Here is a 24561-nt window from a genome sequence, read left to right on the forward strand (position 1 = left end):
TGTGTATGCATATATACATGAAGCAAAAACCAATAGAACTATAAGGATAAATTGACAAATCCACAATGATAATCAGTAATATCAATACCCATATCTTAATAATTGATAGAACAAATAGAAAATCAGTAAAGATATAAAAGATTTGACCAACAGTATCAATTAATTTGACTCAATTGATTATTGAACATTCCATCCAACAGCCGAATTTTTTTCAATAACATTTCACTGGAACATTTACCAAGGTAGCCATAAAGTAAGTAGTGATCAATTTTAAAAGAATCAGATTATATAAAATATATTCCCTGGCTACAGTGGTATTAAAGTAAATATCAATAATAGAAAGATATCTAGAAAATCTCCAAATATAATACCAGAGACTGGAAAGGGTGGAGGGGAAGGAAAGGATGAAGACAGGTTGATTATGGGCACAAACATATAGTTAGACAGAAGACATAAGCTCTAATGTTTGATAGCAGACTAGGGTGACTATACTTAGCAACAATATTATGTATATTTCAAAGTAACTAGAGGAGAGAACTTGAAATGATACCAGAACTTAAGAATGATAAACACTCATTAACAAGGTGATGGGGGATAGAAATCTGACATCAAGGTGTTGGTAGGGCCATGCTTTCTCTGAAGGAACTAGGGGAGAGTCCTTCCTTGCTTCTTCCAGCTCCCGGTGTTTTCTGACAATCCAGGGCATTCCTTGGTTTGTAAATTCATCACTCCATTCTCTGCCTCCATTGTCATTTGGCTGGATTCTCTCTCTGGATCTCTGCATCATCTTCCCTCCCTGTGTGTCTATGTCCAAATTTCCCTCTTCTTAAAGGATACCAACCATATCGGATTAAGGGCCCATCTTACACCATTACCTCATCTTAATGAATTGCATCTGCAAAGACTTCTATTTATAAACAAACTCAGAGTCACAGGTACCAGGGGTTAGGACTTCAATATATCTCTTGGAAGGAAGGGTCAATTCAACCCATAGAACACTCAAAAGATTAAATTTAAAACACCATTTACAGTGACACCAAAAAATGTAAAATACTGGGGGACAAATCCCACCAAAGATGTGCAAGTCTGATGCACTGAAAACTATAAAATATTGCTCAAAGAAATTAAAGAAAGTTAGAGTCCATTCCAAGATGGCTGAGTAGGAACACCTCCAGTCTGCAGCTCCCAGCATGATTGACAAAGAAGACGGGCGATTTCTGCATTTCCAACTGAGGTACCTGGTTCATCTCATTGGGACTGGTTGTACTGTGGGTGCAGCCCATGGAGGGCAAGCCAAAGCAGGGCAGGGTGTTGCCTCACCGGGGAAGTGCAAGGAGTTGGGGGATTTCCTTTTCCTAGCTAAGGGAAGCTGTGACAGACTGTACCTGGAAAAATGGTACACTCTTGCCCAAATACTGTGCTTTTCCCATGGTCTTAGCAACCAGCAGACCAGGAGATTCTCTGCCATGCCTGACTCAGCACGTCCCATGCCCACAGAGCCTTGCTGACTGCTAGCACAGCACTCTGAGATCAACCTGCAAGGCAGCAGCCTGGTAGGGGGAGGGGTGTCCACCATTGCTGAGACCTGAGTAGGTAAACAAAGTAGCCTGGAAGTTCAAACTGGGCAGAGCCCAACACAGCTCAGCAAGGCCTACTGCCTCTATAGACTCCACCTGTGTAGGCAGGGCATACCTGAACAAAAGGCAGCAGAAACCTAGGCAGACTTAAATGTCCCTGTCTGACAGCCCTGAAGAGAGCAGTGATTCTCCCAGCACAGCGTTTGAGCTCTGAGAACAGACAGACTGCATCCTCAAGTGGGTCCCTGACCCCCGTGTAGCCTAACGGGGAGACACCTCCCAGTAGGGGCTGACAGGCACCTCATACAGACAGGTGCCCCTCTGGGACAAAGCTTCCAGAGGAAGGATCAGGCAGCAATATTTGCTGTTCTGCAATATTTGCTGTTCTGCAGCCTCTGCTAGCGATACCCAGGCAAACAGGGTCTGGAGTGGACCCCCAGCAAAATCCATCAGACCAGCAGCTGATGGACCTGAATGTTAGAAGGAAAACTAAAAAACAGAAAGGAATAGCATCAACATCAACAAAAAGGACATCCACATCAAAACCCCGTTTTTAGGTCACCAATGTCAAAGACCAGAGGTAGATAAAACCACAAAGATGGGGAGAAACCAGAGCAGAAAAGATGAAAATTCTAAAAACGAGAGTGCCTCTTCTCCTCCAAAGGATTGCAGCTCCTCGCCAGCAATGGAACAAAGCTGAATGGAGAATGACTTTGATGACTTGACAGAAGCAGGCTTCAGAAGGTCGGTAATAACAAACTTCTCCAAGCTAAGGGACCATATTCTAACCCATTGCAAGGAAGCTAAAAATCTTGAAAAAAAGGTTAGGCAAATGGCTAACTAGAATAAACAGTGCAGAGAAGACCTTAAATGACCTGATAGAGCTGAAAACAATGGTATGAGAACTTTATGATGCATGCACAAGCTTCAGTAGCCAATTTGATCAAGTGGAAGAAAGGGTATCAGTGATTGAAGATCAAATTAATGAAATAAAGTGAGAAGACAACAATAGAGAAAAAAACAGTAAAAAGAAATGAACAAGGCCGGGCGCAGTGGCTCAAGCCTGTAATCCCAGCACTTTGGGAGGCCGAGACGGGTGGATCACGAGGTCAGGAGTTCGAGACCATCCTGGCTAACATGGTGAAACCCCGTCTCTACTAAAAAAATACAAAAAACTAGCCAGGCGAGGTGGCGGGCACCTGTAGTCCCAGCTACTCGGGAGGCTGAGGCAGGAGAATGGCATAAACCCGGGAGGCGGAGCTTGCAGTGAGCTGAGAGCTGGCCACTGCACTCCAGCCTGGGTGACAGAGCGACACTCCATCTCAAAAAAAAAAAGAAAGAAATGAACAAAGCCTCCAAGAAATATGGGACTCTGTGAAAAACCAAATCTAAGTTTGATTGGTGTACCTGAAAGTGATGGGGAGAATGGAATCAAGTTGGAAAACACTCTTCAGGATATTATCCAGGAGAACTTCCCCAACCTAGCAAGGCAGGCCAACATTCAAATTCAGGAAATACAGAGACCACCACAAAGATACTCCTCAAGAAGAGCCAAGACACATAATTGTCAGATTCACAAAGGTTGAAATGAAGGAAAAAATGTTAGGAGCAGCCAGAGAGGAAGTTCGGGTTACCCACAAAGGGAAGCCCATCAGATTACAGCAGATCTTTCAGCAGAAACCATACAAACCAGAAGAGAGTGGGGGCCAATATTCAACAGTCTTAAAGAAAAGAATTTTCAACCCAGAATTTCATATCCACCAAACTAAGCTTCATAAGTGAAGGAGAAATAAAATCCTTTACAGACAAGCAAATGCTGAGAGATTTTGTCACCACCAGGCCTGCCTTACAAGAGCTCCTGAAGGAAGCACTAAACATGGAAAGGAACAACTGGTACCAGCCACTGGAAAAACATGCCAAGTTGTCAAGACTGTCGATGCTATGGAGAAACTGCATCAATTAACGGGCAAAATAACCAGCTTACATCATAATGACAGGATCAAATTCACATATAATATTAACCTTAAATGTAAATGGGCTAAATACCCCAATTAAAAGACACAGACTGGCAAATTGGATAAAGAGTCAAGACCCATCAGTGTGCTGTATTCAAAAGACCCATCTCATGTGCAGAGATACACATAGGCTCAAAATAAAGGGATGGAGGAAGATTTCCCAAGCAAATGGAAAGGAAAAAAAAAAAAAAACAGGTTGCAATCCTAGTCTCTGATAAAACAGACTTTAAACCAACGAAGATCAAAAGAGACAAAGAAGGGCATTACATAATGGTAAAGGGATTAATACAACAAGAAGAGCTAACTATCCTAAATATATATGCACCAATACAGCAGCACCCAGATTCATAAAGCATGTCCTTAGAGACCTACAAAGAGACTTAGACTCCCATACAATTACAGCGGGAGAATTTAACACCCCACTGTTAATATTAGACAGATCAACCAGACAGAAAGTTAACAAGGATATCCAGAACTTGAACTCAGCTCTGCACCAAGTGGACCTAATAGACATCTACAGAACTCTCCACCTCAAATCAAAAGAATATACATTCTTCTCAGTGCCACATCACACTTATTCTAAAATTGACCACATAATTGGAAGTAAAACACTCCTCAGCAAATGTAAAAGAACAGAAATCACAACAACCTGTCTCAGACCACAGTGCAATCAAATTACAACTCAGGATTAAGAAACTCACTCAAAACCTCTCAACTACATGGAAACTGAACAACCTGCTCCTGAATGACTACTGGGTAAATAATGAAATGAAGGCAGAAATAAAGATGTTCTTTGAAACCAATGAGAACAAATACACAATGTACCAGAATCTCTGGCCCACATGTAAAGCAGTGTGTAGAGGGAAATTTATAGCACTAAATGCCCACAAGAGAAAGCAGGAAAGATCTAAAATCGACACCCTAACATCACAATTAAAAGAACTAGAGAAGCAAGAGCAAACACATTCAAAAGCTAGCAGAAGGTAAGAAATAACTAAGATCAGAGCAGAACTGAAGGAGATAGAGACACCAAAAACTCTTCAAAAAAAATCAATGAATCCAGGAGCTGGTTTTTTGAAAAGATCAACAACATAGATAGACTGCTAGCAAGACTAAAAAAGAAGAAAAGAGAGAAGAATCAAATAGAGGCAATAAAAAATGATAAAGGGGATATCACCACCGATCCCACAGAAATACAAATGACCATCAGAGAATACTATAAACACTTCTATGCAAATAAACTAGAAAATCTAGAAGAAATGGATAAATTCCTGGACACATACACCTTCCCAAGACTAAACCAGGAAGAAGTTGAATCTCTGATAGACCAATAACAGGCTCTGAAATTGAGGCAATAATTAATAGCCTACCAACCAAAAAAGTCCAGGACCAGACGGATTCGCAGCCAAATTCTACCAGAGATACAAAGAGAAGCTGGTACTATTCCTCCTGAAACTATTCCAATCAATAGAAAAAGAGAATACTTTCTAACTCATTTTATGAGGCCAGCATCATCCTGATACCAAAGCCTGGTAAAGACACACACAAAAAAAGAGAATTTTACACGAATATCCCTGATGAACATCGATGTGAAAATCTTCAATAAAATACTGGCAAACTGAATCCAGCAGCACATCAAAAAGCTTATCCACCACCATCAAGTCAGCTTCATCTCTGGGATGCAGGGCTGGTTCAACGTATGCAAATCAATAAATGTAATCCATCACTTAAATAGAACCAACCACAAAAACCACATGATTATCTCAATAGATGCAGAAAAGGCCTTCAACAAAATTCAACAGCCCTTCGTGCTAAAAACTCCCAATAAACTAGGTATTGATGGAACATATCTCAAAATAATAAGAGCTATTTATGACAAACCCACAGCCAATATCATACTGAATGGACAAAAACTGGAAGCATTCCCTTTGAAAACCAGCACAAGACAAGGATGCCATCTCTCACCACTCCTATTCAACATAGTGTTGGAAGTTCTGACCAGGGCAATCAGTCAGGAGAAAGAAATAAAGGGTATTCAATTAGGAAAAGAGGAAGTCAAATTGTCCCTGTTTGCAGATGACATGAATGTATATTTAGAAAACCCCATCATCTCAGCCCTAAATCTCCTCAAGCTGATAAGCAACTTCAGCAAAGTCTCAGGATACAAAATCAATGTGCAAAAATCACAAGCATTCCTATACACCAGTAACAAACAGAGAGTCAAATCATGAGTGAACTCCGTTCACAATTGCTTCATAGAGAATAAAATACCTAGGAATCCAACTTACAAGGCATGTGAAGGACCTCTTCAAGGAGAACTACAAACCACTGCTCAGTGAAATAAAAGAGGACCCAAACAAATGGAAGAACATTCCATGCTCATGGATAGGGAGAATCAATATTGTGAAAATGGCCATACTGCCCAAGGTAATTTATAGATTCAATGCCATCCCCATCAAGCTACCAATGACTTTCTTCACAGAATTGAAAAAAAACTACTTTAAAGTTCGTATGGAACCAAAAAAGAGCCCACATTGTCAAGACAATCCTAAGCAAAAAGAACAAAGCCGGAGGCATCATGCTACCTGACTTCAAACTATACTACAAGTCTACAGTAACCAAAACAGCATGGTACTGGTACCAAAACAGAGATATAGACCAATGGAACAGAACAGAGGCCTCAGAATAACACCACACATCTACAACCATCTGATCTTTGACAAACCTGACAAAAACAAGAAATGGGGAAAGGATTCCCTATTTAATAAATGGTGCTGGGAAAACTAGCTAACCATATGTAGAACACTGAAACTGGATCCCTTCCTTACACCGTATACAAAAATTAATTCAAGATCAATTAAAGACTTAAATGTTAGACCTACAACCATAAAAATCCTACAAGAAAACCTGGTCAATACCATTCAGGACATAGGCATGGGCAAAGACTTCATGACTAAAACATCAAAATCAATGGCAACAAAAGCCAAAATTGACAAATGGGATCTAATTAAACTAAAGAGCTCCTGCACCACAAAAGAAATTGCCATCAGAGTGAACAGGAGTAAACGCGAGAAATTTTTGCAAACTACCCATCTGACAAAGGGCTAATATCCAGAATCTACAAATAATTTAAATTTACAAGAAAAAAAACAAGGACCCCATCAAAAAGTGGGCAAAGGATATGAACAGACACTTCTCAAAAGAAGACATTTATGCAGCCAACAGACACATGAAAAAATGCTCATCATCACTGGTCATCAGAGAAATGCAAATCAAAACCACAATGAGATACCATCTCACACCAATTAGAATGGCGATCATTAAAAAGTTAGGAAAAAACAGATGATGGAGAGGATGTGGAGAAATAGGAGCACTTTTACACTGTTGGTGGAAGTGTAAATTAGTTAAACCATTGTGGAAGATAGCGTGGCAATTCCTCAAGGATCTAGAACTAGAAATACCATTTGACCCAGCAATCCCATTACTGGGTATATACCCAAAGGATTATAAATCATGCTACTATAAAGACACATGCACATGTATGTTTATTGTGGCACTATTCACAATAACAACGACTTGGAACCAACCCAAATGTCCATCAATGATAGACTAGGTTAAGAAAATGTGGCACATATACACCATGGAATACTGTGCAGCCATAAAAAAGGATGAGTTCATGTCCTTCACAGGGACATGGATGAAGCCGGAAACCACCATTCTCAGCAAACTATCACAAGGACAGAAAACCAAACACCACCTGTTCTCACTCATAGGTGGCAACTGAACAATGAGAGCACTTGGACACAGAGCGGGGAACATCACACACTGGGGCCTGTTGTGGGGTTGGAGGCTGGAGGAGGGATAGCATTAGGAGAAATACCTAATGTAAATGACGAGTTGATTGGTGCAGCAAACAATATGGCACACGTATACTTATGTAACAAACCTGCACATTGTACACATGTACCCTAGAACTTAAAGTATAGTAAAAAATAAAATAAGAAATTAAAGAAGGTCTAAATAAATGGGGCAATATACTATACATTGTTTATGGGTTAGAAGATTTCATATTGTTAAGATTTTACTTCTCTAAAAGTTGATCGGCGGGGCGCGGTGGCTCACGCCTGTAATCCTAGCACTTTGGGAGGCCAAGGCAGGTGAATCACCAGGTCAGGAGATCCAGACCATCCTGGCTAACAGGGTGAAACCCCATCTCTACAGAAAATACAAAAAAATTAGCCAGGCGTGGTGGCGGGTGCCTGTAGTCCCAGCTACTTGGGAGACTGAGGCAGGAGAATGGTGTGAATCCAGGAGGCGGAGCTTGCAGTGAGCCCAGATCGCGCGCCACTGAGCTCCAGCCTGGGCGACAGAGCGAGACTCCATCTCAAAAACAAAAACAAAAAACCTAAAACTATAAAACTTCCTGACAAAAACAGGGAGAAAATCCTTGTGAACTTGGGTGAGGCAAAGATTTCTTACACCAAGAGCATGATCCATAAAATAAATAAAATTATAAGTGGGACTTCACTAAAAATTAAGAACTTCCACTTTCAAAAGACACTTTTAAGAGGTGAAAAGACAAGTCACGGACTAGAGGGAAACATTTGCAAATCACGTATTTGATTTTTTAAAAACTTGTATTCACATTACATAAATAACTCTCAAAACTAAAGAAAGAAAAAAGAGAATAATATATAAAAGTATTGCAAAGGGAGAATAAAACTATTATTTCAATAAAGAAAAGATGGATTGTTCAATAAATGGTGTTGGAACAACTGGATAGCCATTTGGAAAAAGTAAAGCTGGATTCCTACCTCATTTCTTATTCTAATAACATGCAGATGCATTAAAGTGTTAAAGGTAAAATACTACCCACAAAAAATTAATATATAAGTATGAAAAGAGAAGAAAGGAGATTTTTTTTTCTTTTGTGATTTTGGAGCAGGGAAAGCCAAGGCCCAAAATACAGAAGTCATAGAAGACAAGATTATACATTTGACTAAACAAAAATTTTCTGCATGGCAAGTGTTACTGTCTATAAACCTATGGATTCTCAGTTTAATAATTCTAGAGATCCTAAAATCAGTTAAAATTCCAAACAATCAAACAGAAAGTGGAAAAAAATATCTCTCACTTTACATCACTTTACCTAAGCAGCAAGATTTACAGTTTGGATAATATCAAGTGCTAGTGGCTGGGCACAGTAGCTCATGCCTGTAATCCCAGCATTTTGGGAAGCTGAGGCAGGTGCATCACCTGAGGTCAGGAGTTCAAGACCAGCCTGACCAACATGGTGAAATCCCGTCTCTACTAAAAATACAAAAATTAGCCGGGCATGGTGGTGGGGGCCTGTAATCCCAGCTACTTGGGAGGCTGAAGCAGGAGAATTGCTTGAACCCAGGAGGTGGAGTTTGCAGTGAGCAGAGATCATGCCATTGCACTCCAGTCTGGCGAACACAGCAAGACTCCATCTCAACGTTAAAAAAAGAAAAATCAAGCACTAGTGAAGTGGTAGGAAATGAAGAGCATCGTGAGCTGCTAGTGTGAGTATAAATTGGTACCTTTTGTAGGGTAATTTAGAAGTGTCTAGTAAAATTGAATATGTGTGTAACCTATGATCTAGTTCCAATATCTAGGAATGTATTACAAAAATAATTCTGCAAAAGATACGTAAAATTACATACTCAAGGCTATTCATTGCAGCAAAAAATTAGGAAAAATATCTTCTATGATAAACATATTGTGGAATGTTATACATATAGGAAATGTAGATAAAAAGAATGAACTAAGTCACCATATATTGTTTTAAATTCCAACTCATGTAAAAGCAGAATAGAATTTAATAACAAATGTTTGGTAAGAAGGAAAAGTAAAAGAAGCAGAGTGAGATGTACACTACAAGATTGTTCTGAAATGTAAAATATGCAAAATAATCTAATGTATTGATCATGGATACACAGACAAAGAAAATAAAGGAATAAAAGGTAGATTCGAAGACACACATTAAATAAATAAGTCAATGCCTATGGGGTGTGGAAAAGAGAATTAGGTGGCTGGGTGCAGTGGCTCACACCTGTAATCCCAGCACTTTGGGAGGCCAAGGTAGGTGGATCACTTGCGGTCAGGAGTTTAAGACCAGCCTGGCCAACATGGTGAAACCATGTTTCTACTGAAAACACAAAAATTACCCTGGCGTGGTGACACACACTTATAATCTCAGTTGGTGGCCTGAGGCAGGAGAATAGCTTGAATCTGGGAGGCAGAGCTTGCAGTGAGTTGAGATGGCGCCCACTGCACTCCAGCCTGTGTGACAGAGCAAGACTCCATCTAAAATAAAATAAATAAATAAAAATAAGGAGAATAAGATTAGGGATGGGAAAATAGAATGCAACAAAAAGGGATACAGGAACCAATTATTTAGTGTGCCAAAAAAATAAATAAATAAATAAAACACTAAGACTACTCAGGAGGCTGTAACAGGAACATCACTTGAGTCCAGGAGTTTGAGGCTGCAGTGAGCTAGGATAGCACCACTGCACCCCAGCCTGGACAACAGAGTGAGCTACCATCTCTGAAAAAAAAGGGGGAATAAAAACATTTTTATTTTACCTAAAATAAATTGTATTTTTAAAAAAATAAATATTGCTTAAATTTTAAAAAGGCTTAAAACAAATTTTACATAGGCCCAGGATATGAACAGGAAATTCGCAGAAGAAAAACAAATATATAATAAGTACATGAAATTATCATCAACCTCAAATAATAGGAAAAATTCTAATTAAAGAAAAACGTGACATTTCCTTTTGCCCATCAAACTGGCAAAAAAAAAAAAAAGATGATATTCATTGTTATAAAGGGTAGGGAGAAATGTAGACTCCTACATGTGGTTGGAAATAGTGTGGATTGATAAAGCCTTACCGGAAGGGAATTGCAAGTACCTATCAAAATGTAAAATGTACATTATCTTTAATCCAGCAGTTTTATTTCTAGGAATCTACCTTCACAAAATGCTTATATAGGCTGGGTGCGGTGGCTCATACCTGTAAACCCAGCACTTTGGGAGGCCGAGGCCAGCAGATCACTTGAGGTCAGGAGTTCGAGACCAGCCTAGCCAACGTGGTGAAACCACGCCTCTACTAAAAATACAAAAATTAGCTGGGCGTTGTGGCGCATGCCTGTAATCCCAGCTACTCGGAAGACTGAAGCAGGAGAATCGCTTGAACCCAGGAGGCAGAGGTTGCACTGAGCTGCGATTGCACCACTGCCTTCCAACCTGGGCGAAAGAGTGAGACTCCATCTCAAAAAAAAAAAAAAAAAAAAAAAAAAAAAAAAGAAATGCTCATATAAATGCACAAGTATATGCATGGGATGATATGCACTGCAGCATTGTTAATAATGGAAGATTGAAGCCATCAGCAGGAGGAAAGCTCAATGAATTATATACATATATATACATATGTCCTATGCAGAAGTTTAAAAAGTGAAGCTAGGGCCGGGTGCAGTGGCTCACACCTGTAATCCCAGCACTTTGGGAGACTGAGGTAGGTGGATCACTTGAGGTCAGGCGTTTGAGATGAGCCTGGCCAATGTGGCGAAACCTCATCTCTACTAAAAATACAAAAATTAGCCAGGCGTGATGGCGCATGCCTGTAATCCCAGCTACTCTGGATGCTGAGGCACAAGAATTGCTTGAACCTGGGAGGCGGAGGTTGCAGTAAGCTGGGATTGGGCCACTGCACTCCAGCCTGGGTGACAGAGGAAGACTCTGTCTCAAAACAAAAAAAACAAAGAAGCAAACAAACAAAGAAAGAAAACATAGTCAGAGATTTGAAGTAACTCACCCCAGGTCACACTGAAACTCATGTGCTAGCAGATAGATGATTTCAGTAAACTTCAGTGTGGTGAGTGCAATGACAGAGATTTGCATAGAAAGACCAGGGAGCACATGAGGAGCCAAGCTGGGGCTATAGGAGAGACACACCAAGTTGTGGCACTTTTCTGAAGGCGAAGACATCTGCATTGTCTTGAAGGATGAATAGGACTCATACAGGTGAAGTACAGGAGGAGGAACCACGGGAGCAAAGGCACAGCAGTCAGGAGTACTACAGACTGTGCCAGAGAACCTTGAGTGCCTTTGAATTATTAGAGCAAAAAGTACAAAAGACAGAATGACCAATGGGGCTGGACAAACTGGCAGGAGCTGCACTGTGAAGAGACTTTCATACTATGTTGAAGAACTTGGGTTTTATTCTGGGGAAATAATGGGGAATCGTTTAAAGGATAGTGTAGAAGTGTCCTGGTTCAGTTTGCATTTTGGGTAGCTAAGTCTGAGGGCAGTTTGAAGGGTGGACCTACAGGGAGGAAACCGAAAGGCAGGGAGACTAGCTAGGCCACCACAATACTCCAGGTGAAGAAAAGCATTGGTAAAACTGGTAGAAAAACAGAAGTCACGTTTAGGAGGTAAAATGAATAGCTACTGATGATGGATTGGAGGTGAGACCAGAGGGAAAAACGAGTAGCAATAGTCAGGGCAACTGAATGCTGATGGTACCATGTTTTGCCGTGGGGATACCAGGAGAGGAGAAGAGTTGAGGACAGGAGAAGATAAGGTGGCCAGTTTGAGATATGTGGAGGTGGACATTCCTGGGAGACATCCTAGTAAAGAGGTACAACTTTTCAACTACAAGCCCAGAAAGCCAACTTCCTTCTGGGCAGCTCCACAGGAAGGCTCCTAGGGGGCTTTCATTCAGTTTGTCCTTATTACACCACCTTACTGCCACCATCTCCACCACAATTCCCTACAATGTTCCTCCTCCTACGTGCTCTACTTTGGAAAGTAGCACCACTGTGCACCCAGGCTCCCAGGCCAGAAACCTGGGAGTTCTCCTCTAGCCTGTCACATTTAATGAATCACGACATCCTGTTGAATCTACCATTTAAATAGCTTTCTAAATCTGTCCTCCCTTCCCCATTCCTACTGCCACTACCCAAATACAGACCCTCATCTTCTTGCAGCTGACTTTGTGATAGCCTCCTAAAACTGTTCCCTGCACAGAGCTTACCTTTACGCAGCTATCTTCAGAAATGTCCTGAAAGTGGCCAGGCATGGTGGCTCTCACCTATAATCCCAGCACTTTGGGAGGCCGAGGCAGGCAGATCATTTGAGGTCATGAGATCGAGACCAGCCTGGCCCAACATGGTGAAACCCCATCTCTACTAAAGTACAAAAAATTAGCCGGGTGTGGTTGTGCACACCTGTACTCCCAGCTACTTGGAAGGCTGAGGCAGGGGAATCGCTTGAACCTGGGAGACGGCAATTGTAGTGAGCCAAGATCACGCCACTGCACTTCAGCCTGGTGACAGAGTAAGACTCCGTCTCAAAAAATAAATAAACAAAAAATTAGCCGGGCGTGGTGGCGCACACCTATAATCCCAGCTACTTAGGAGGCTGAGGCAGGAGAATGACTTGAACCCAGAGGCAGAGGTTGCAGTGAACCGAGATCGCACCACTGCACTCCAGCCTGGGTGATAGAGCGAGACTCTCTCTTAAAAAAAAAAAAGAAATGTTCTGAAAGTGGTATTTCTAAAACGTACATCTGAGGATGGTGTCTATCTACCCTACTAGAGAACATTCCTTGGTTTCCCATCACTGTGTGGCCAAGCACAACACTCCCTATTATGCTTCTCCTGACCTGGCCCCTGCTTACCTCTCCAGACCATTCTGTCACTCTCCTGTCCCATCAGCCCCTTGCACTTAATGTCCCAACAATACCACACTGCTTATAGTGTGCTCTTGCTCACCAGAGCTTCTCAGGGCTCCATGCCTTCATACCTACAGTGCCTTTACATCTTAGGTGGAGTTCCCTGGGAAGCGGATTCCTGAACTCTGAGATCGTATACAGGAGAGTGCCAGCCGGAGAGATCTTGAGAACACCTGTGAGGTGTGAGGGAAGCTGCAATAAGCCGAGAGAGAAACGAAAAGCAACACAATGGCAACGGAGGCTTCCGTCCATCCCATGGGGGCTCTCAAGCTGGGATAACTTTGTAACCCCATATCAACCAGTCGTTGCCCTAGGGAGAGAGCAGCACCTCAGGCAAGGTGGCTTTCTTCCTCCAAAGGCAATTCCTGGAGAGGGACTCAGCTGTGAGTCAACACTTCCACAGCTGGAGAAGTGAGTGGCTTGTCCAGCGAAGGAGGAAATCTGTAAGGAGGGTCTTGGCTGCACACCGCAGAATTCACTGTACGCATCTCATGGTTTTCAAAACCCAGCTCAGATTTTACTGGCTGCCTTCCTCACCAACACCCTCTCTGAGGTAATCACTCGCTTCCTTGCACTACTTCTTTTCCTTGCAGATGCCTCTCCCTTTTGGGAAATTGATATGTTTACATGCCTGTCTCCCACACTCCCTCACAAGCAGATGGTGGGGAGGGCCTGATCCTGTATTTCAGAATCCAGAACAGTGCCTGGTATACATTGGCTAGTCCATAAATGCATGTTGCACTGAATAAATTGGAATCAACCAATGAAAGAGGTAGCTACAAACTTATGAAAGAAGGAGGCTGGAGTTTAATGCCAGAAAGGATAAAAGGGAAGTAGACAGTAGAGATTCTCACTTGGGAACCACACTGGAGGCCCTGCTTGAGAGGTCCAAGAGTCTCAGGTTAGAGCAAATCAAGGCTCTGAGCTTGGGATGTCCAAAGAGGGGCAGGAGCCAGAATAAAACCTGTAACCTATAAATAGCCATAGGTTATAGCTCATGGAGCTGGGAGACAAAGGCAAAACTTCAAGTGGAGAACAGGCTTCTAGGAAAGAGGAAATTAGACAGCTTCCTGTCCTTGCTCCATACCTGACAGCTGTCACTCAGAGTCCTACATTAAAAAGAGCACACACACACAAAGTACACAGACATAGACGTGTTCAAAAACTACAGAATTAGGTAAGCATACCCAGATACAGAACACGCACATAACACAGATGCACGATAAATGAAACAGGCACAGACCAGAAAAAAAATCAATCTGAAAATTATAGGTCATAACATAGCTAAATGAACCACCTGTGGATTCTAAACTCTATTTACTCCTAGTCAGCCCTCAAGCCTCCTTCACCTTCCAGAAATCTCTGACAAGTAGAAAATTCCAGATTGCAGAATTGCAATTCCTTCGTGCTTTGTCCTCAGTCGGGTCATTTCTTCTCTTTTTCAGGCTCTCAGCAGCTCCTAGCTGGGAATAGGGAAGAGGGAAAACGTTTCTGCTGGTAGCCAGCAGGGGGCAGTGTTCAACAAGAAATAATCAAATCAGCCTTCAACTTGCTAAAGGGAGGGAATGGAGGAGGAGGGAACCAGAGAAAGGTCCTCAGACCAACACATTGCTCTGATCACACCCTCGACCCACGTCTCCCTTTTATTTTTTTCTGCTTCTTCAGCCCCCTTCTTCTCCTCAGCTGCAGTTTCTCCATCCTTCGTTTAGTAGATCTCATAGATTGTCTATTTGTTCAGAGAAGACTGAGCGCAGGAATTTCCCCCTCAGGGAGAGGCATCCCCCATAGCCTCTTGTCCCTTTCCATTCTGTCTTGGTTCCCAAGGTGGTCAGGACTCCGGAGTTTTCATCTGGACTCCCGACCAATGCTCAGGAACCCACATGAGGGGCTCAGTTCCAGGGCCACCTCTCAGGGAATGCTTGCATCCTGGTACACAGCTGGTTTAGTAGAGGGGGTGTTGGGAGTCAGGCCCCCACACTGCCCTTAGCCTGGTGCTTTCTATGGTGCACAAACTGTGTAAAAGTACAGTTGACCCTGCTACTTACTGCCCCTGAGATAGCATCTGATGAGCTTTTAGGATGCTGAACACTTTCATGATGATCTCATTTAATCCGCATCACACCCCGGTGGGTCTTGTTGTCTTTCTGCTTTCCATATGAAAAAGCTGTCACTCAGGGAGGGCCTGCGGTTTGCTCACTGTGGCACAAAGGGGAGAGGTGGAGACAGAGCAGGGACATGGGTCCTCTGGCTGCCGGGTGTGGGTTTTCTCCCCTCTAGCACAGTGTGGCTGAGCTGCCACCACTGCCTTCCTTCTTCCACTCCCTCTCAGCCTTTCAGGCTCATCTCTGTTTGCTCCCTTCTCCTCCCTTCGCTGACATCCCAGCACTGTGAGCCTCTTTCTTCTGCCCATAATCCTCATCCAATGAGAGGTCAAAAGCTCAGGAAAGAACACAAGAAAAAAGCAGAAAGATAAAGGAACTGGGTGGTAGAAAGGGCTTTCCAGATAGACGAAGAAGCAAAGACAAAAAAGGCAGGACCTGCACAGGGGGTGGAGAGGGAAGGGAGGTAGGTGGAATGAGGGAGCGGAGCACTCTCCACACTGTGCCCAGACTTGGGAAAGGGCACAGACAGGGCCTCCATTGTGTGGGCACAAAGAAGCCATATGCCTGGCAGCCTATGACTGTGTGTGTGTGTGTGTGTGTGTGTGTGTGTGTGTGTGTGGTATTTTAGGCATCCCCCCAAGCCCCTGGGGCCTTGCCTTCTGCTCTGTCACTGGTGGTGGGGTTTGCTGAGTTACAGGACAGAGGGGGGCATTGATGAAGACACGACTGGAGGGTCAGGCATCTGTGGTCACTAGAGCTGGAAGAGGGCATGGACAGCTGGGGGAGCTATGGCCATGCATGGGATACTTGGCAAGGGGATAGAGGAGGAAAGCAGGGGTGAAGTGCGAGAGTCCCATTCTGGGGTCCCCCAAGCTGCCCCTCCCCCACCCCCCCACCCACTAGTTGGGTTTAGAGGGATGTGGAATGAGGGATGTAGAGCAGACCCTCTTCTAACAATCCCTTTTCTCCATCCTCCCTGTCTGCTAGCCCCAAAGCTTTCACTTTCCCCTCAGCCCAGGGACTTCCATCTCCCTGCCCTCTCCCTCCTCCCCCAGTGCCTGGTCCCCTGCCCCCTCCTCCTCCCACTCTCCACCTCCTTCTCCTGTCCTGCCCAGAGCGAGAAGAGCAAGAAGAGCGGCAGCGAGGCCAATTGATTATCTGAAGAAATTCGGAGCTAGCAGTAGAACAGCTGCAGCTTCCCCATCTCACCACCCGGAGGCCCTCAGGGATTCCTGAGGGGAGGGGCCCCCTAACCCCTTCTGCTCTCCAGCCCAGGCAAAGAGACAAGAGAGGCAGGCAGGGAGCCCAGAGGACTGTGGCTGCTGAACACAGAGAAGCACAAAGCTCTCAGGGCCAGGAATGGAAGACTTGGCTTCTAATCCCAGGCCATCATCATGGGTGAGTTATGTCACCTGTCTGGACAGTAGTTTACCTGCCTTTGAAATAACGTTGTTGGATTCACTGATTTCTGTGTTCCCATCCAACCCCGGCCCTTTGGAGTCCTAAAGTTCTCCCTGATCTCAGTTCAGCCCTCCCTTTTGTCAGCCTCTGGGCAGAGCACATGTCATTTAACTCACATGGGAAGGGGAAGATGTCAAGTCCTCCTGTATGGAAGCTCCTCCGTAAGTCTAACTTAAGCCCCTCGTGCTGTTTATGTCATTCTTTGTTCATCAAAGATGAAAATCCATAGCTGGGCACGGTGGCTCATGCCTGTAATCCCAGCATTTTAGGAGGCCAAAGCAAGAGGATCACGTCAGGTCAAGGGTTTGAGACCAGCCTGACCAACATGGTGAAACTCCATCTCTATTGAAGACACAAAAATTAGCCAGGCATGGCAGCAGGCAGCTGTAGTCCCAGCTACTCAGGAGGCTGAGCCGCGAAAATGGCTTGAATCGGGAGGTGGAGGTTGCAGTGGACTAAGATCCTGCCACTGCACTCCAGCCTGGGCAACAAAGCAAGACTCTGTCTCAACACGATTAAAAAAAAAAAAAAGAAAAAGAAAACCCTTCAGGGACTGGAAGGTGTCTCTGCATTTCCCTCCTGCTGTTTGCCTTCAGCCTTCTCGTATGACCTTAAGTTTGGAAAGGATCTTCTAATGATCCTAGCCAGTCTTCCATCAGAGGCAGGAACGTGCTCTATGATTTCTTTGTGTGTGGTTGATGCTCCAGCTTCTCTATTTGGAGTTCTCCTCTTGAGGCAGTCACTGTCATTGCTGGACAGCTCCAGGTATTGCAAAATTTTTCTTCCAATTAAAATCCACTTTCCTCTAACTTCTACTCACTGGTTTTGTTCTGCCTCCTGGGGCCCCACAGAATATCCACTTTTGATTCTTCTTTCAATATTTAAAAGTGGGTGTCCTATTATCCCCAAGTCTACTCTGATCAAGACACATATCCTCAGTTTTTCAACTGTTCTTTCTATGAAGTGGTCTCCAGACCTTTTGGTTTCTTCGCCACACAACCTTAAATCCTCTCTAGTTTATAAATGCACCTATGAAAATATGGGCTCCAAAAGAGGGCTGTCAGGCTGGGTCATTTTAAGGAGGCAGAGGGGAATTGGCAGCATATGGTACAAAGAACCTGGATTTGGGCCTTAGTTGTGCTCCCAATTAGCTGTGTGACCTTGGGTAAGACCCTGACCTTCTCTGAGCTTGTGTGTTCCCATCTATAAATTCATTGAGGGTTCCTTCAGCACTCTTTTTTTTTTAATCCCTGTCCATACTCCTCTGTGAGTCCCAGGCCTGCCGTCTGTTTTCCCCAGTATCCTAAGGCTGGGGAACACAAAATAGGCCAAGAACTGAGATTGCAGGGAATTTTGACCCAGCCTAGAGACAATAAAGGGGAAGGCAATGTCTCAGTTTCATACCATAGCTTTTACCAGCAGCACGGACCCACAGACACATGTTTAACTTAGGTTCCACTGGAATATTCACCTCTTCCTCAGGCCGTAGAGAGCAGGAGCAGAAGCACAACATCAGAGAAGTCAGATAGTGTCACTAAATAAGTACCAAGAAGGGAGTATCTGGCACCCAGATTTTGGTGGGGCAATCTTGGATCTGTATGTTATACTCTCCCCTGAACCTCTTTTCCCTGTGGCCCCTTCTCTCTGTCTTCGTTTGTTCCCCAAACTGAGCTCTCTGACCTCATCAGAAGAGCCTACGAAGCCTAGGACCCTTAATGCCCACCCTACCATAACCTGCAGGCCAGCTTCCTAACCCAACTGAATGAACCACAACCATACCTGGTGCTAGAACGAGGTCACTTTTATTTTTCCTTTTGTATGAAATTGGGAATGCAACCAGAAGGAATCACACACAGAAATAAGACACAGACCCCTGGGGCCTGCTCTTGGGAGTATCAGGAAGAAGCAGGGGTCATGGGGCAGGCTGGGGAGAGAAAATAGGCAGACGGGACCGGGTGGGACTGTCTAGGGGTGGAGGGCATTGAGGAAGGACATCCAGGAGCCCCGAAGCTGGGGGAGGAGCACTATCCTGGAGGACTAGAGTGTCAGGACAGGTGGATCTGGGGAAAGGATATGGTGTGGCGAGCAAAGGGCATGCTCACACACACCAAGAGTTGAAGAAGGAGCAAGAAAAGGAGAGGAGTAACAGGGAGGAAGCAAGAAAGACCCAGCTAGAGCTGCTGGGAGCCCCTCACTCTATCCCAAAGTGCACAACTCGGCAATAAATAGCAATATTTATAAATAAATAAATAAATAAATAATAAATAGATGAATAAATAAATATACTTGTAGAGCTAGGAGTTTGTTGCGAGGGAGAAGGGAACGCAGAAATGCAGTGAGTTCATTTCTTCTATGCAAGTTCTAAGGCCCTTCATTCTACTGCTGACCCTGGGTTATAGTGTGCAGGTGGGGATCAGCAACATGGAGTAGGGACACAGAGTTGGGGATCTTTTCCCTTGCCAAAAGCAGATCAAGGAAAAACAAAAAAAAAAAAAAAATTTAATCAGTAGGTCCTAGGGCCAGGAGAACCGAGCACTCCCAGAGGGCAACAATCGGGCACCCTCCTTGTGAGGGGGAGGAACCAATGAGGGTGCTACACATTTTCAGGGTGGGTTGAGATGGAGGAAGCAGAAGTGAGATGTGGCCCACTCGTTGCCTGAGCCTCCTGCAAATACTCCGGGCTGTTTGGGATGTCATCCCCTAATCTGGGATCTAGGTTTTTTTTTTTTTTTTTTTTTTTTTTCTCTAGTGACACACAGGGAGGGAGAAAATTGGGACAGTAGGAGTCAAAGGGGCAGGGAAGTGGCCAAATAGCTCGGAGAGGGCAAGGCACTCACTACCAAGTAAGATCTGAGGTCTGTATGTGCTAAGCCACAGGAACGAGATGGGCAGAAACAGGAAGAGTTTTTCCATAATTCCCGGCTACCGAGATTCCCCTCACAGGAGTCAGGGCACCAACCCCTGCCTCCCCAGGGCCCCGCCCCTCTGCCAAGCACTGAGAGACTGAGATCTTGAAGGAAGAAGCCCACTCCCACTCTAATCCCAGTCTTCCTCCCTTGCAGTTCTGACAGCCCATCCCCACCATGGGCAGGAGAAGCTAGAACAGATAGGATACAGAGCTGGGGTCTGTAGTCGCTGAAAATTTGGACATAGGGGTAGAAGAGGCAGCATTCCGTGAGAGAGCTTGGGGGCAGACTCCAAGTGCGGCTGGCTTAGTAAAGCTAGCAAGGATTCCATACCAACCACACTAGCAAACAATTCTGCACAGCTGGGCCTCAGCAGTAAACCCCGGGAGGAACCCAGGAGAAAAGCCCTCGAGGTGCCCGGGTCAGTGAAAGAAAGATGCCCTCATGACCAGCCCGTGGGCTCTCTGCCTGGGCCCAGGGCCTTTGGGACTCCATGCCAAGGTTTAAGGGCTCGGGGAGGATGCGGCCATTCTAAGCAGTGAGCGGTGGAAAGGGGCCCCAGAGAAGTCCGGGAGGTGGGAAACAGGCCGAGTTCAGACGTCCAGCACGTGGTTCAGGTAGGAGATATAGCAGATGGCCAAGCGCAGGATCTCAATCTTGGAGAGCTTCTTGTCGGGGGGCAGCGTGGGCAGCAGCTTGCGCAGCTCGGCGAAGGCCAGGTTGAAGGCTTCCACGCGGATGCGCTCTCGCGTGGCATGGGCCGTGCGGTACTTGGCTGTGGCGCGGCGCCGGCGCCGGCGCTCCTCGCGGCTCAGATGCTGCATGTCTTTCCGACCAGGCTCTCCCGGCTCTGGGCCTCGGGCCTGGCCCCCTCCCGGACCCCCAGGCCCAGCACCATCAGGGCCCGCCCCGCCCCCACAGTCACTGAAGCCCGACTCAGTCTCTGAGTGGTTGGGCGGCAGGTCCAGCTCCATGGTGTCTGAGTTGAGCATCATGATGGAAGCCCCCTGCCCTGTGAGATCAGGATCCCCTCCCCACCCCTCCCTCTGGGAGCTTGAAAGCTGGTGGTGGGAGGGGGAGGAAGGGCCTGGGGTCGTCGGGTCTGCCACTGAGCTCTAGAAGTCACTGCCACTTCAGGGTTCCATGGTCAGGGTTCTAGTCTGAAGCCTGAAAAAGAGAAGAGAGAAGTGGTAGCAGCAGAGGGAGGAGGGAGTGCTCAGCTCAGAGGTAGGAAAGCAGGTTTGAGGTGGGCTGGGAGGGGTAAGGAACTGTGAGTGTGAGGGAAGAACAGCAGAAACGAGTGTGGGTCGGGGTGGGGAGAGGCTGAGAGACAGAGGCAGGTGGACAGGGTGAAAGGAAGAGGAGGAGGAAAGGTAATAAGAAGGGAAGAGAAAACGAGTAACAGGAAAGGAGCAGAAGTGATGAGAAGGATACACCAGGCAGGTTAAAACTGAGCAAGAGGATTGAAGATCTAAAACCATAAAACTCCTAGAAGAAAACAGGGAGAGACCTTCATGACGTTGGACTCAGCAGTGATTTCTTGGATGTGACACCAAAAGCAAAAATAGAAAAAATGGGACCACATCAGACTTTAATTTATTGAAGAACATAATCAACAGAGTAAAACAGCAATCTATGGAATGGGAGAAAATATTTGCAAATTATATATCTGATAAGGGGTTAATATCTAGAACATACAAATAAATCCTACAACTCAATAACAAAAAAAAAAAATAAAATAACCCAATTTAAAAATGGGCAAAGGAGGGATTGGGAGGGGGGTGAAATGAGAAATTACAGAATGGGTACCATGTATGTTATTCAGGTGATGGACATCCTAAGAGCCCTGACTTGACCATTTTGCAATCTATGCATGTAACAAAATTGCACTTGTACCCAATAAATTTATGTAAATAAAAATTTTTTAAAGAAAAAAAATGGGCAAAGGATTAGAATACACATTTCTCCAAAGATGTTATACAAATGGCCAAGAAGCATATGAAAAAATGTTCAACATCACTAATCATTAAAATGCCAATCAAAACCACTATGAAATATCACTTCATACCCATTAGGATGGCTACTATAAAAACAAAAACCAAACAAACAAAAAATAAGTCTTGGCGAGGATATGGAGAAATCAGAACCCTTATGCCTTGTTGGGACTGCAAAATGATGCAACCACTATGGAAAACAGTATAAATGTTCCTCAAAAAAAAAAAAAAATAGAACTACCATATGCTCCAGGAATCCTACCTCTGGGTATATATACAAGCCAAAGAGATATTTGCACACTCATGTTCATAGCAGCACTATTCACAATAGCCAAGAGGTAGAAGCAAGCCAAATGTCCATCAATAGACAACAGAGAAACAAAATGTAGTATATACATACATTGGAATATTATTCAGCCCTAAAAAGGAAGTTCTGTCACACACTACAGCATGAATGAACCTTGAGGATATGATGATAAGTGAAATAAACCAGTAACAACACAAATACTGTATAGCTCCACTTATATGAAGTATTTAAGGTAGTCTAATTCATAGAAAAGGAAAGTAGAATGGCGGTTGCCAGGGACTGAGTGGGTAAAGGGGAGTTGTTGTTTAGTGGGTATAGAATTATACATTTGCAGGATGAAAAAGTGCTAGATATCTGTTTCACAACAATGTGAATATACTGAACACTACTGAATTGTACACTTAAAAATGGTTATTATAAATTTTATGTTGTTTTTTACCTAAATGAATAAATAAAAGGAGGAAAAAATCTGAGCAAGACTGCAGCCACAGCTCCAAGAGAAGTTAGCTATGACTCTAGATGCTTCCCAGTTGTGAGGGGAGAATACAAGCCTTGGTCCTGTGGTCCCCTCCCTCTCAGGTCCCCTCTCCACCCTTGCTGCCTGGGGTGGAGGAGCGGATAAACACACAGATTGCCCATTGTAGAGTAGACTAGGACATATGGAGCTCTACACAGCTGCCCCAGCTCTGCACAGCTCCCTTCCCAGTTCCCCAAACCTATCCAGTAGAACCATTGTGGATGTCAGATCCTGTCCACTAAAACCAGGGGAAGATAGCTCTTCTCACCACCACCCGCCTATGCACAACCAGCCCCTTCCTCCACCTCTGTCCTTGAAATTTTCAGCCCTTGCCATTCCCTGGCCCTTTTGGAGGCTCTGCAAGGAAGGCTGGGGAAAGGGAACATAATCAACCTTCTACCCCCATACTCTCCCATAGCCCAGGGTAGGTTCAGACATGGCCTGCAGAGGAGGACACAGACAGATTTTTGGAGCTACCCTTATGGGACTCAGCTAAGGTTTGCTTGTCCTAGGACCAGAGGAGATCAGGGCAGGGCAGCACAAACATGGCATTGGAAAAGCTGGGGAAAGGGCTTTGCTTGTTGCAGTGTTAAAGGGAACAGTGGGCCACTCACCATCAGCTCAACTAAGAATGATTAGAAACAGAAGCCCCAAGGTGCCTGCACCGTCACTATCTCCCCTTCTTTCCCCGCCCTGGCTTTCCTGCCTGATAGATACTCTCACAGGGGTTAGGATCCTCCCAAGCCTTGCCCCACCCCATCACACAGAAGACAGGTTCAAATCAAGCCAACAAACAGCTATGAAGCTCTGGAGGGATGCAAAGTCATCCACATCTGATGACAAGTACACACACAATCTTAACAGGAAACAAGGTGGTTAGTGCTGAAATTGAGAACACATTCCATGTTCTGGGGTTCAAATGAACTATGGGGGGATGGCAATAGTGTGGGAGGCCCCAAAGTCAGCACCTCCCAGTACATGTTTAGTGCCCCCAACTCCCCACCCCCATGCTGGAGTTGGGAGCAGGAGTTCAGCTGTGGGGTTCCCAACACATTTATCACATCTATCACAGGCTAATTCTCTCTGCCTGGTCCCTATGTTCCTTCATCCCTCATCACTTCGCCATGCCCTTCCTTCCCCGCTCTGTGCTCCCCATCTGGCCCCAGTCTCATCTCCACCTGGCCCCACTGTCCTCCCCAGTTCCAGTCCCGGCAGCAGCTTCTATTTACCCATCAAATCCTCACCCCCAAATCCACTTCTGGTCTCAAAGTTCCAGGGTCCAAGGATCAGGGGAGCAGCAATTCCAAGCCTCCAGGACAGGACTTCCCACCCGACTTCTGCCAGCCCTAACCCGACTGAGGATAGATAGGCACAAAGAGTCGAAGGGGAGGAGTGGAGAAGAGGGGCATGCGGAGACGGAGAGAGACACAGCGCATGAGAGAGAGAACTAGAGGGAGGCTCTAGGAAGGGGCTTGAGCCAGAGAATGGGAGGGACACGCCCATCCCTCCCCACCCGTGGTTTCCCCTTTACCTAGAAGGACCCTGTCAGGGGATCCAAGCCGGCAGCACAAGGGGCAGCGCTGACAGCCCCAGTCTCCTCTGGGTGCTCAGGGCTCATCCGTCTGCAAAGTTAGTGACCAGCTTTCTAGACTCTCAGGGGCAGCGTGGCATGGCTGTACAGGCTCCAGGGCAGATAAGAGGGGTACACATTGTGGCGGTGTAGGGCCCAGGTGGAGGTGGTAGGCTTGGCAATGTACTGGGGCCAGCCACACTCACACACACACCCTCAGACACATACACACCTGAGCTGGCCCAGCCCTATGTATATATATGAAGATACACACACACACCCCCAGCTCTCCATTGGCTGGCCCAGGCCCACCCCCCTTCATCAATATTAAACAGCCAGGCCAGGCAGCCA

The 24561-nt window shown here is 45.1% G+C and overlaps 1 protein-coding gene across 1 annotated transcript; it reads right to left on the reverse strand.

The window, feature by feature from the left end:
- Window positions 1-18696: 18696 nt before the first annotated feature.
- LOC105498175 (nescient helix-loop-helix 1) lies at window positions 18697-24438 on the reverse strand. Its single transcript, XM_011770079.3, has 2 exons — window positions 24172-24438; window positions 18697-20989 (listed from the first exon to the last, which is right to left on the reverse strand). The coding sequence occupies exon 2, from the start codon at window positions 20815-20817 to the stop codon at window positions 20416-20418; it is 402 nt and encodes a 133-aa protein (XP_011768381.1). The 5' UTR covers window positions 20818-20989; window positions 24172-24438; the 3' UTR covers window positions 18697-20415.
- Between the last annotated feature and the right edge of the window lie 123 nt (window positions 24439-24561).

Source organism: Macaca nemestrina, chromosome 1 (assembly GCF_043159975.1).
Source record: "Macaca nemestrina isolate mMacNem1 chromosome 1, mMacNem.hap1, whole genome shotgun sequence".
Taxonomy (NCBI): Eukaryota; Metazoa; Chordata; class Mammalia; order Primates; family Cercopithecidae; genus Macaca; species Macaca nemestrina.

Excerpts from the sequence above, each read along its gene's own strand:
- LOC105498175 (XM_011770079.3), bottom strand. The coding sequence starts at position 20,817 with ATGATGCTCAACTCAGACACCATGGAGCTGGACCTGCCGCCCAACCAC.